The 12737-nt window shown below is 44.7% G+C and overlaps 1 protein-coding gene across 6 annotated transcripts in view; it reads left to right on the top strand.

Annotated features, from left to right (window-relative positions):
- Positions 1-12737, top strand: part of CBFA2T2 (CBFA2/RUNX1 partner transcriptional co-repressor 2) — a 168086-nt gene that overhangs the window by 134211 nt on the left and 21138 nt on the right. For all 6 annotated transcript variants that reach the window (XR_002326847.2, XM_020998617.2, XM_020998620.2 and 3 more), the window contains 2 exons: positions 6045-6226; positions 7094-7371. Coding sequence is in view for 5 of the 6 variants with exons in the window: in XM_020998617.2 (XP_020854276.1) it covers positions 6045-6226; positions 7094-7371 (460 nt within the window). In the remaining variant the exon portion in view is untranslated. The remainder of the gene's footprint in view (positions 1-6044; positions 6227-7093; positions 7372-12737) is intronic.

Here is a 12737-nt window from a genome sequence, read left to right as displayed (position 1 = left end):
AGTCTCCTCCCCTCTCACAAACCTGGGCAGCTCTTTCCGACTGCCACTTACAAACAGGTTACCCAGCTGCATCCAAGAGACCTTTCTACACTAGTGAGTTCATGCAGAGATGAAATCACAGGTCTGGACTACCCTGACCCCTCCGCAAAAAAAGAAAAAAAATTGATCATCCATTTCCTTTTAGGAGTAAAGTCAGCTTTGGTTCTATTTCAGATTTAATTTGATTTTAGATGTATTTTTAGATTATATGTTTAGAGATGATTTTTAAAAAACCTCCATTCTTAAATTGGGGTTTTATAAACATGATAGCAATCTTTACTTTCTACGTGCAAAGAATTCATACAGTTGAAATTTTAAATTCAGGTATTGGAGTTCTAGCTAGGGCTGGTCTTCAGTAACAATTTTAAGTTTGGAAGAAAGGGGAAGGGAAAAGAGAATCAGCTTTTATATAGCACCTGGTATGAGTCAGACATTGGGCATAGTTCTTTACAAATATTTCTGGTCAACCCTGGAAGGTAGATGCTATTGTTATCCCTATTTCCCAGATAATAATAACAATGATAATGATAGCTAATATTTATATAGCGCTTATTATGTGCTGAACACTGTGCTAGATGCTTTACAAGTATCTCTGGCCCTCATGACATTCCTGGAAAGTAGGTGGTATTGGGGCAGCTAGGTGGCGCAGTGGATAGAGCACCAGCCCTGAAGTCAGGAGGACCTGAGTTCAAATCTGGCCTCAGACACGTAACACTTACTAGCTGTGTGACCCTGGGCAAGTCACTTAACCCCATTACCTAGCTTAAAAAAGAAAGAAAAAAAAAGAAAGTAGGTGGTATTATTACTCCCATATTATAGTGAAAGAAACTGAGGCACACTTTGCCAGAGTCACACAGCTAGTGAGTATCTAAGGTCAGATTTGAACTCAGGTCTTCTTACTAAGGCCCAGAGCTCTGTCCAATGAGCTGCCTCCTGAACAAAATAATCACAGAATTCCTAGGATTTCAAAGGATGGGACCATAGAAGCCATCCATTAAGCTCCTTCAGGTCAGGAAACTGAGATTTAGAAAGGTGAAGTGATTTGCTCAGAGTCACAAAGAGGTAGTTCATGGCAGAGACAGAATTCAAACTCTGACCCCCCCCCCCGACTTCCATCAAATAAGGCTTTTTCCAATCGTATCGTATCACCTCTTTTCTTTCCTTTGACCCACCACCTAAAGGAAATGGATAGTCAACTAATGAAGAAGATTAAAAACTTGGATGCCAAATAATTAAGGCATTTCTTTTTGAAACTTTAATTAGGGTAACATTATTACCAGTCCTACCAGCACTTCTCAGTCTGGTCAGCAGGACAAGGTACAAATTAGGTGTTTGAGGCCTACCCACACTACTTCCCAACACACTTCCCGCTAGAGGCACCTCGTACTTTCTGTCCCTGAAACCGAAAAGGTTGGGGCATCCTTTCTTTCTCGTTCTGTAGATCTAATATTGCTAGACCCCCTGGTTTCTTCCTTCCAGATGTTCCCCCCTAGGGCAACTAGACAGCTTGGTGGATAAAGCTCTGGCCTTGGAGTCAGGAGGACCTTAGGCACTTGACACTTACTAGCTGTGTGACCTTGGGCAAGTCACTTAACCCCTGATTGCCTCACCAAAAAGAAAAGAAAGCCAAAAAAAACTGCATATCCCTAAGCGTCCTGACCGACATTAGAGACCCATAAGTTTTAGAGTTGGAAGGGTACCTTGGTTGGCATGTAGCCCATCTTAGTTGTCATTTTACAGAGGAAGAAATTGAGACCTAGAGAAGTTAATGACTTGCCCAAGGTCACACAGATCCAGAGTCCAAAAATGGAACCTCTGACTCCAAATTCAGTGCTCTTTACACCAAACAAGCAACAAAATGCTTCCTAGATTTAGCGACTGAGTCCTGGGTGCCAGAATCATGGATTCTTAGAGATGTCACGTTCCTGACAAGCCAGGCCGCTGCCTGAGCTCTTTCATTGATGTGAAGCTTAGTATTTCACAAGGCAGCCTGTGACATTGTTGGGCAGCCCTCAGTTGACCTGGAATTCTCATCCTTTGGATTTCTGCCCGTTAATCCTGGCAAAAACATATTTGTTCGTTGTTCTGTGTAAAAATGGCCAAACACACCAGGTTTCGGAATAAATGCAAGGACCAACCTAGATGCTAGGAGGACAGATAATGAAACACCCTCCTCTTCTTGAGAAGGAGGTGGTAGACTTTGGGGTACAGAATGTTGCATACCTTATCCACTGTGTTTATGTCCGCTGAGTAGAGTGAAAACCTGACTATTTTCCTTACGTATGCATGTGTTCTTTCTCTCTCTGCCCCCCTTTTTCTCCCCCTCCCCCCTCTCTCCTCCCTCTCTCCTTCTCTCTCTTTTTCTCTCTCTCTCTCTTTCTCTCCCTCACCTCCCCCTCCCTTTTCTCTCCAAACATCTCCATTCCTTCAACCACCAATCCTCAGAGAAGAATATGGCTTCCAGACCCTTTGCCCCTATGACCTTCTCAGACAGTCTGCAGCCTATCAATCTTCCTCCTTAAATAGGTATAGCAGAGGCTGGTGAGACCCTCCCTGTCTTTTGTTCTGGACATTACCCTCATTAGTGAAGTCTGAAAGGACTTTTTTTTTCTTCTTCCACATTGGTGTTTGCTTCTGTGTTGTCCATGCTTCACTCCTGCCCTGCTCATCCCCCCACCCCCCGCCCCAAGTCTCTTGTCATATGACCTATTCTCAGAACCGTCGCCACCCCCACCCCCACCTCCCGTACTCATACATGTGGCGTTTTGTCATTGTAGGACTTCGCATTTAAATTCGCTGTTTATTTTTGTCTCCATCACTCCAGCCGTTGAGGTCACTTGAATCTTGGTTCTGTCATCCATCATCTCCACACACTCGATAAGCCATCTGTGCTTTCACCCAACCATTGATAAAAATGCTGAATGGAACAGGGCCAGGGACAGATACTTGCAGCTACTGCTAGGGACTCCCTCCGAGTGGATCTCAGTCACATTCTGTCCGTTACCAAAACTCCTTGGGTCCCATTGCCCATAACATAATGAAGGGTATGGCAAAGGGAAACTGAATCCCAGAATGCCAGAACTTGGAAGCACTGGTTGAAGCTTGAGAGAAAACAAGGAAGCACAGTTTACCTCCCAGACATTTAAATCCTCAGATGTATCTATCTGGATGTTCTCTCCAGGGATGTAGATTGCAGCCCTTCCTATGAGACTCTTGTCCGTGGGAGAGACTTTTTTTTTCTTTACCTATCGGGTAATGAACCTGAAGATGTGGTTCTGGCAGAGGGCTAGGAGGTAGGATTAGAAACCGGCGCCATTTCACCTTGGGCAATAGCAGGTCTGGTTATACTTACTCCCTGTTTACTCTCCTTGCCCATGTGAAGTTTTGGGAGATGAGAGGTATCAGATGTGGTCTGTACTAGCCACCAGGAATAGCTTCATTTGCAGAATTGAAACGTGTCCAGTGTGGTGAGTGGGAAATAGAAAATCACATGTCATTGCTATAGGGTTTTGACATTTAAAAACGAAAGGTCTTCGTAGTCGAGTGTGAGAACTGGCATCCTGTCTCTCCTCTCCATGTGCTGCACTCTGTGGGGGCAGAGCGCAGCCTCCATCAGGCAGTGAACAGCAAATGGGAAGCAGGGCTCCCGGGCTCCCCACTGTTGCTTTGCTTGCCTTCAGATTTTAGGGTGTGCTAACTTCTTTGAGATGACTGTCTCACTGTGACCCATGTGGAAAGTGTGCAGAGAGTATCTTTCTGGATGTGTCCTTGAAGACAGGCCAGACCCTCCCCAGACACATGTAGTGACCCAATTCCCTTCGCTACTCCTTGGCTTACTGAGATGTGCACGTGGACATCAGGCAGAACCTCCATCTTCAGGCGAGTGCCCAGGCCAGCCATGTCTTCATTCCCTTCTGTGCTCCACTCAGGATTCTCTAAACTCTATCTACCATGCCACGGCAGCCTCCACACTCTGGAAGTTCCCTTCATCTCAAGCGCCCCTTCCTCTCATTGGACAGTTCCTCCTAGAGCCCTCCACTTTAAGGAAAGTACCGTTCCAGTCATTCCCCACACCCATGCACACTCTTTTCATCTTCGTTTTTTTGTGCTGTCTCCTCCCATTAGAATGGGTGCTCCTTGAGGGGAGGAACTGTTTTTCTGCTTTTATTTGTATTTCCAGTACTTAGCACAGTGCCTGGCACTCGGTAAGCACTTAATAAATACTTGTTGACTTGAGGACAGCTGCAGGGGATTATAAAGTGTGTGTATTCCTTGAGAGTGCTGTTTTGACCGAGTTCTTACCTCCCAGCAAAGACTGTCTGCCTTTTGTTGTAACATACATGTTAGGCCCTAGAGTCTCAGCTAGCCATAAGCCCAACTCCTGGCCAGAAAAAGCCCCCAAGGAGAAACACTAGGATCCCATAATAGATCCCCTTAAATGCTTTAAAAACAAACAAAATCCCCAGATGTTAGACAGTGGAGACTATGAGAAATAGGGTTCATATCACTAGACTGGGAGCTAGATGGTCTGGGTTCTACTTACTCAGTGACCCTGGGTAAGTCACTTCCCCACTTTTGACTTTGGTTTCCTTCCCTGGTCCCTAAGGTGGGGGATAGGTGTATGTATGTGGGGAAATCAGACCAGATGATCTCTCACATTCCTCCCAACTCTCAAATTAGAGAGCTGCTATTAATAATCTTTACAGTGAGGGTTTACTTCTAGAGGAGTGGGGGGAGGGTCATGTATTTGTGTGATACACAAGGCCGGAGACAGAAAATGGTTTCTCAGTTAGAATTACTATTTCTTCCCCACCTTGGCTTCTGCTGTGCTGTTCTCAGAGTTCTGGGCTTGGATTTAAGAGAGACGGGTTTGAATATTGCCCTTGACACTTAACCTAGTTGTATAACTGGGCAAGTCACCTGGTGAGCTGCCCAGAGCCTCAGTTTCCTCATAGGTAAAAGGGATAATAATGGCAATTAATTGTTTCAGTTGTGTCTAACTCTTTATGACCTCACTGGAGTTTTCCTGGCAAAGATATTGGATATTGGCAAAGACATTTGCTACTTCCTTCTGTAGCCCACTTTACAGGTGAGAAAACTAAGGCAAAGAGGGTTAAGTGACTTTCCCAGAGTCCCACAGCTAGTAAGTGTCTAAGGCTGCATTTGATACCAGACCCAGCACTCTATCCACCATGGCACCTTGCTGCCTCTAATAATGACACTTAACCTGGGGTTATTGTGAGGATCAAATGAGATAATCTTTGTAAAGGGCTTTTGAAAGTGTTAGATAAATATCAGCAAGTTTTGTTCCCACCAGATTCCCATTAGGACTTGGGTCTTGCAGTCCACTGGGATTCCAGATTTTCATGTGCTAAAAACTAGTATTTTCTAACACATCAAAGATCCTAATGTTTCCCTTGGTGTATAACAAATGCAGAGGTCGGGGGTAGGGGATGGAGAAACCATCTCTCTGAGTATTAGACAGCTGTGTTCTTTTTTTAAAGATTTGATCATTTCTTCCCATCGTTTTAATGTTAAAAGATTCTGTTTTCAAATTCTGGTTCAAATGGAGCATCCCACAGAAAAGAGAGGAAAGCTGCTATTTTAACCTTGCAGGTGATTAACTTCATAAGAAAGAGCAGGGGGTTCAGTGGTTAGCACTAAGACGAGCCTTTCTGTCACGTTGGGAGGCCCTTGCTAAGTCAGGAGCCCATCTTTCCTGGACACCTGGGCCACAGTGGTGCTGTCCTCGCCCCCTCCACCCTCCCACTGCCCTTGGTTCCCAGCCGTAGCTTAAAGAGAAGATGAGCTTTGAGCCCATAGGAAGACCATTTCTCTGGACCTCTAGGGTAGCAGGAAACCTGTGGGGAGTTAGAGACCCAGAGCGGGGAAAAGGGTCTTTTCTTTCATGTATTCTTGAGTCCAAGAGGAAGTCACAGGTGCCGGACAGCCAGAGGCACTGTACGGGGTGGAGAAGCCATCTCTCATGATCTCTTCTGTTCTAGGCCAACCTTCCCCTGTTACAGAGGGAGCTGCTGCACTGTGCCCGGGCAGCCAAGCAGACCCCTTCCCAGTACCTGGCCCAGCACGAACATCTCCTGCTCAACACAAATACCACCTCCCCAGCTGACTCTGCAGAGCTGCTTATCGAAGTGCATGGGAATGGCAAGAGACACAGCCCTGACAGGTAAACGTGGCCCAGCATTTTCCAGCCCCTTTATCACTTTTTTCCCTCCGTTCTCTGTTTTCTTTTCAGCGAATTGATTTCCTTTGCCCTGTGCTTGGAACATTCTCCCTCCTCATCTCTGCCTCCCGGCTTCCTTTAGTCCCAGCTAAAATCCCATCTCCTGCAGGAAGCCTTTCCTGATCCCCCTTAAGAAGTGCCTTTTCTTTGTCCATTGTATCCAGTTTACCTCGAATGTATCTTGTTTGCTTGTTGTCTTCCCCATTAGACTGTAAGCTCATTGAGGGCAGGGATTGCCCTTTGCCTTTCTTTGTCTCTCCCTGCACTTAGCACAGGGCTTGGCAGTTGTTGTTTAGTCCCCACTGCGGTGAGGTTTGGACAATTCAATTCAATAAATATTTATTAAGTGCCTGCTATGTGCCAAGCTTTGTATTAAGCCCTGGGGGGATACAAATAATAAAAAGACAGTCCCTGACCTCAAGGAGCTTACGATCTACAGCACACAAAAGGAAGCTGGGAGTGGTGGTGGGGTGGGAGGGGAGCAGATCAGGGGTGCCTGCCACGGGGGCATGTTGGCCTGTGGAGTGGAAGTAAGGCAGGGCTGCTGCTGATGGAGAGTGGAATTGCCAGGAAGGTGGTGAGCCCCCTGTCAAGGGTGGCTTTGGGACCCTCTAGGCCTCCAGTCAGAGAGGAGATGCCACTGAGGGTAAGTGAAGAGGTGTAGAGTATCCAGACCTGAGTCGTTCATCATCGTGGTGATGGACTTTTCCTGGGGAGGGATGGGAGGTGGGAAGTGGGAAGGCTTCCCCGGGTGCTCCCACTGCCCCTGATTTTTGCATCGTCAGCAGCCTTGCCCTGGTTCTCCTGCAGGAGAGAAGACCCCAGCTTTGAGAGAGAACCAGTCCCCCCCGAGCCTCCCGCCAAGAGGGTGTGCACCATTAGCCCTGCTCCGAGGCACAGCCCGGCTCTCTCCCTGCCCCTCATGAATCCTGGTGGGCAGTTCCATCCCACCCCGCCGCCTCTCCAGCATTATACCTTGGAAGACTTTGCCACTTCACACCTATACAGAGACTCCACTAAGCTGCTGGAACATCGAGAAATCCGTGGCAGCGGCGGTGGCGGTGGTAGTGACCGACATCATGGGCTTGGTAAGCCAAGTGTTTCTTTCCATCTATAGAGCTCTCTTCCATTCAACAGAATCACGTGAACCTATCATATCTTACCTCAGACCGAAGCCTTTCCTGATCAGTAACAATACAGTGTGTCTCTATTGTCAGTACTCCAGAGAGAAAACCAAGCAGGGTGGTGGTAAGAGTCAGGGAGAAAATTGAAGGGAGTTGTGGGGGGGCGGGCAGGCCTGTGATGCCATCTGCATCAGAAATGCCCTCCACCAGTGCAGATCAGCAGCTTGTCTGTAATTGAGTCATCAAGAGTTGCCTGGTGGCCCTGAGAAATTGTCACTTGCCCGTGGTCAGCGTGAACTCGGCTCTTCCTAAGTCCAAGGTCTACTCTCTATCCTTTGTGCCTTCTCAAGAAAGTTAAAAACCTCAAACTAAAATTCCATTAATTTTCTCTTTTTTGTTATTTTATTTTTGTCATCAGTTCAACAATCACAAACAGGTACTAACATTCCAATAGACAACTATAAAACTTTGGTTATGTACAGTTTGTTTTTAAAAGTGTATGTTCAGTTTCACAAGGTAGTAACAAAATTGCCTTATTACTCTGTGTTCCATGAATTTTTTATGTTTTATTGGCCTTTCTTTTTTCTTTACATGTCTGTCACTTCCCACTAACTCATTCAAACCTATGGACCAATATTTCTAGTGAAAAACAATGGAGAAATATGGAATAAAATATTAGCAAAGAGGCTATGGCGATCTACAAGGTATCCCTAATATCGGTGCAGTTATATTATGTATACTAGCATATTATATTAATGTATATATCCTATATTAATATACTGCATTTTATTTAGTGCATAACATTTTATATTATAATATATATACATATATATATATATATCTTAAATAGTATCATAAATGAGATTATAGCCATAATTTCATTTGACACTCACAATAACCCTGCAAGGTAGTCACCATTACGACAGCCATTTTAAAAATCAAGAAGCAAAAGGAGGTTTAAGTGACTTGTCTAGAGCCACAAAACCATCCGGGAAAGTACCGGGGATAGTCTGCAAACCCATGTCTTCCTGACTCTTAAGTCTAGTGGCCTGTCTCCTACATATCCTTGCCCTCAGTGTTGGTGCTAGGAGATACAGAAGGCCTAATATCCTTGGCTTGGCCTTCTCATCCTCCAGGCTAGGGGTTTTTAACCTTTTTAATGTCTTAGATGCCTTTGGCCATCTGGAGAAGTCTATGGATCTCTTTTCAGAATAATGTTTTTAGAGGAAGAAAATAGTATTTTGAAGGAAGCCAATTATTTTGAAATATTATTACCAAAATATGTTTCTTAAACTTCGGAGACCCCTAGATTAAGAACCTCTATCCTGAGTACCCGAGTTTTACCAGTTACCTGAAAACTGGGCTTTTGTGAGTAAGGGGAAACTCATCTCATGGTGCTTGACTCACGAAGGTGACTCCAGTAGCGATATCCTTAGGGAATTCTTGCTGTGCTTTTTTGGGGGGTGAGGAGGTCTCTCTTTGCTTCATCTTTTCAATTCATGACCCAGTGTCTGGCTTCTTAGCAAAATACATCCTGGCTCTGAATTCCAATCCAGTCTCAGACACATGAATGACATTTACTAGCAGTGTGACCCTGGGTAAGTCACATAACTCCATTTGCCTCACCAAAAAGCAAAAAAAAAAAAATACACCCTGGCTATAGTGAGTGACCTCTGCCCTCAGTAGCCTCAAAATGAGAGAATATGGCAACTTGGCAAAACACCCATCACCTTGTCCTATCTCATTCTTTCTAGCTAAGCTGCCAGTAATTTCTCACAGGGTGGGTGCTTACTTTGGGGCCCTGCTTTTGAGGTATGTTAGTCACAAATGGATTTGATTTAATAGGCCTAACAAAGTCATAAATTTAGAGCTCCTTGTTCAGTTGTTTCAGTAGTGTCCAATTATTCTCAAACCCGTTTTGGGGGGTTTTCTTTGCAGAGATACTGGAGTGGTTTGCCATTTCCTTCTCCAGCTCATTTTACAGATGAGGAAACTGAGACAAACAGGGTGAAGTGACTTGCTCAGGGTGATGCAGCTAGTAAGTGTCTGAGACCAGATTTGAAATCAGGCAGGTGCGTCTTCCTGACTTCAGGCCCGGCGCTCTATCCACTGTGTCATCACCCTAATTCAGGTCCCCCCCTCTTACTAGCACTATGTATTGTAACAATTTCCTCTCTCCCAGTCCTCTTCAGCAATCCATCCTAAACACTGTTGCCAAATTAAACTTCCTATACCTTCTCCAATCGTGTCATCCCTTGAGTAAAAACCTCCCCTTTCTCATTCACTTCCTGAATTAAAATCCAGGCTCCTCAGCCTGGGATTCAAGGCCCTGTAGACTCGGAACTCAACCAATGGCTGTTTAGCATCATCTCTCACTTTTCCTGTATCATGCAATCAACTCACTGTTCCCCAAACACATCCCATTCTTTCTCACCATTATTCCTCTTTTCATGTTTTCCTTGTTTAGAATGTGCCCCCTCGTCTCTCCTCATCTGCTGGTCTCTCCGTCCAACAGCACTTTGCTCATACCCCTCTTTGGGCCTTTTGCAGAGCCTGCCTTGGACCATAGTTATTTGTTTCCTGGTTTTGTTCTTCCTTCCAGACTAGAAACTGCTTAATGACAGCAATTTCATCCTGCTCATTTCTGTGTCTCCCCCTCCTCCCGACCCCAAGCTTTGTGCCTTATGTGATGTAGGCAGCTCCATAAACATTAATGGAATTGAATGGAAGTCATTCATTTTTAGGAAGGAAACCCTTTGTACATATAGGATGGGGTAGTCCCTAGAAGGGGAGCTGTTTTTTTAGCTTATGTATTAACTATAGTCATACAGATGAGGAGCACCAAGGTTTAAAGGTCACTCAGTGATTCCACAGATGGCGGAGACTTAAGATGTCAGAAGGACCTGATTTTCTAATCCTGCTTTGAATGCTTACTAACTGTGTGACTCTGAGCAAGTCACCTAATTCTCTGTGCCTCTGTTTCCACCTCGGTAAAATGAGAGTAATAAAAGCACAGTGCTTTGCATACCTTAAAGCACCATATAAATGCTAGCTATTAAAGGGCAAAACTGACTCAGAGGAATGTAATACTAGGGTCAAGTCTGGCCATTTACAACCCTTGGAATGGGATGCTATGAGATTGTGGAATGAGAATATGGAACTCAAAAATTTTTTAAATGTTAAAAATTTTTATTTACGTGCAATTGAGGAAAAAAAGATAAAAATTGAATGTAAAAAAAAAAAAAGAAAAATCTGATGGTGGTTACACTTAAAAAAAAATGAGAGAGATTGTGGAGTGAGATGTATTAAGGGCTCTCCAGCTTTGGAAACCTTTGCCTTGGGGCATTTCTTAAGAAAGCAGGAGGGCCAGGCTATTGACCAGCTCAGCTGAGCTGAGGGTCTTAAAAGGAGATTCCCCAGCCTTAAGTCATAACCAGTGATTCCTTGCTGTTTCCTCACCCAGGTCTCCTTGGACAGGAGTTCTTCTCCTAGCTTGTGTGTCTTTAAACATCATCACTGTTGCCTGCTTCTCCCTCCCACATAGCTGCTTCTGCACCTTCCCCAGGCCTCTCTCTTTCCTCAGCCAAAAGCACAGCAGACAGACCCCCTTTGAGTCTTAGAACAATATGCCCTACCCTACAGCCATGAGCTAGAGATTATCCTCCAAGAGGTTGCAGCCTAGTATGGGAAGCAAAGCAGAGACCAAGATTGACTTACATGTGAAAATGTAAAATACAGGGACATCAGAATGCTTCCTCTGACCTTCAGCTCTGATGTGCAGAGCCCTGGGTCCCATGCTCTTCTAACCAGAGACGGCCTCCCACCCTGAGCTCCAAGACACCAATAGCAGCAGTTGTCTGGAAATTCTTTTATTTTGCCTTTGGAAAGAGAATTTCTTTTTTTCTTTTATTTATAAAGTTGATTTATTGTGAATTTTAAAACAAAGCCAATCACACATGTTTATGCCATCATAAAACTTACAAAGCAGTTGCACTGCTCTCACAGTGGTCTCTCTTCCTGCTTCACAGCATCCCAGTCTCCCTATAAACATTCTTCTTTTTTTATTTAAGTTTTCTTTTTCACTAACTTAGCCAACAATAAACACGAACATTTCAGTCAGCGAAGAAGAGGGAAAAAGGATTGGATGTGAAGTGGTGAACTTCTGTTACATACAGTTTTTGCAGTGTATCTATGTGGCATATGTTATTAAAATCTGCCTGGTTTTTTTCTCATTTGTAAACAGTACAGAGGAAAGATAAGGCTGATTTTGGGCACAGGTACATAAGGTGGGTGCACAGTCATTAGGAGGCTAGACTTGGAGTTCCTTAGAACAATACCTGACATCTAACAGGCGCTTAATGAATGCTGATTGATTGTGAGCGGTTGTTAGGGGCCTAGCCTTCCCAGTCATACTGTTCTTCTCATGCCTCCTGCTCTAAATTATCTTGTCTTCTCTCCCTGCACTGCTGCCTCCCCTTCTCACCCCCGCCCCCAGTCTACCCTCTTCCACTACGTTGTGACTACAGAGTAAACTCAGAAATTTGCAGCTAGGTGGCGCAGTAGATAGAGCACTGGCCTTGAAGTCAGGAGGACCTGAGTTCAAATTTAGCCTCAGACATATAACACTAGCTGTGTGACTCTGAGCAAGTCCTTTAACCCCAACTGCCTCACACAAAAAAAAAAAAGAAAAGAAATTTGCCTTTCAAGTTTCTCTTCCCCCTCCCTGGTCTGTCATTTCACTGGTGTAAGGAATTCCTGGTTATAATAATAATAGCTTGCATTTATATGTCACTTTAGATAGATTATTTTATCCTCACAACAACCTTGTGAGGTAGGAGTTATTATTACCCTCACTTTACACATGAGGAAACTGAGGCAGAATCACACAAGTAGTAAGTGCCTGAGGCAGGTTTTTAACTCAGGTTTTCCTGACTCCCAAGTCCAGAACTATATCTACCACACCACCTGGCTGCAGATATAGATAGACTTGGACTGGGCTTCTCATCGTGGCACCCTGATACTGGTATCACTGTGTAGGGGCAGGGTACTAAAACAGACAACAGCCATAACCCTACTCCTCTCACCCCACCACATCCATACCAAATCCCCAAGCACCCAGTGGAGCCAACGACCCCAGGCTTAACACACACCTAATTCTTGTGAACATGGTCTGCTTCTCCCAGAGCTTACACTCGCCAGTACCATGTCAGCTTACTGTTATTACCCCCGATCTTGCCCTGCAGAGACTCGCCCTCTCTTCTATACATTCTCAAGGCTTAGTTTCTTCCACCATGCTTTAAGACTGTGAGTGAATGTATTTCCTAAGATCT

This window comes from Phascolarctos cinereus, unplaced genomic scaffold (genome assembly GCF_003287225.1).
Source record: "Phascolarctos cinereus isolate Bilbo 61053 unplaced genomic scaffold, phaCin_HiC Scaffold_2;HRSCAF=192, whole genome shotgun sequence".
Classification (NCBI taxonomy): Eukaryota; Metazoa; Chordata; class Mammalia; order Diprotodontia; family Phascolarctidae; genus Phascolarctos; species Phascolarctos cinereus.
The sequence above is the reverse complement of the archived record's forward strand: the minus strand, read 5'-3'. Positions and strand labels throughout refer to the sequence as shown.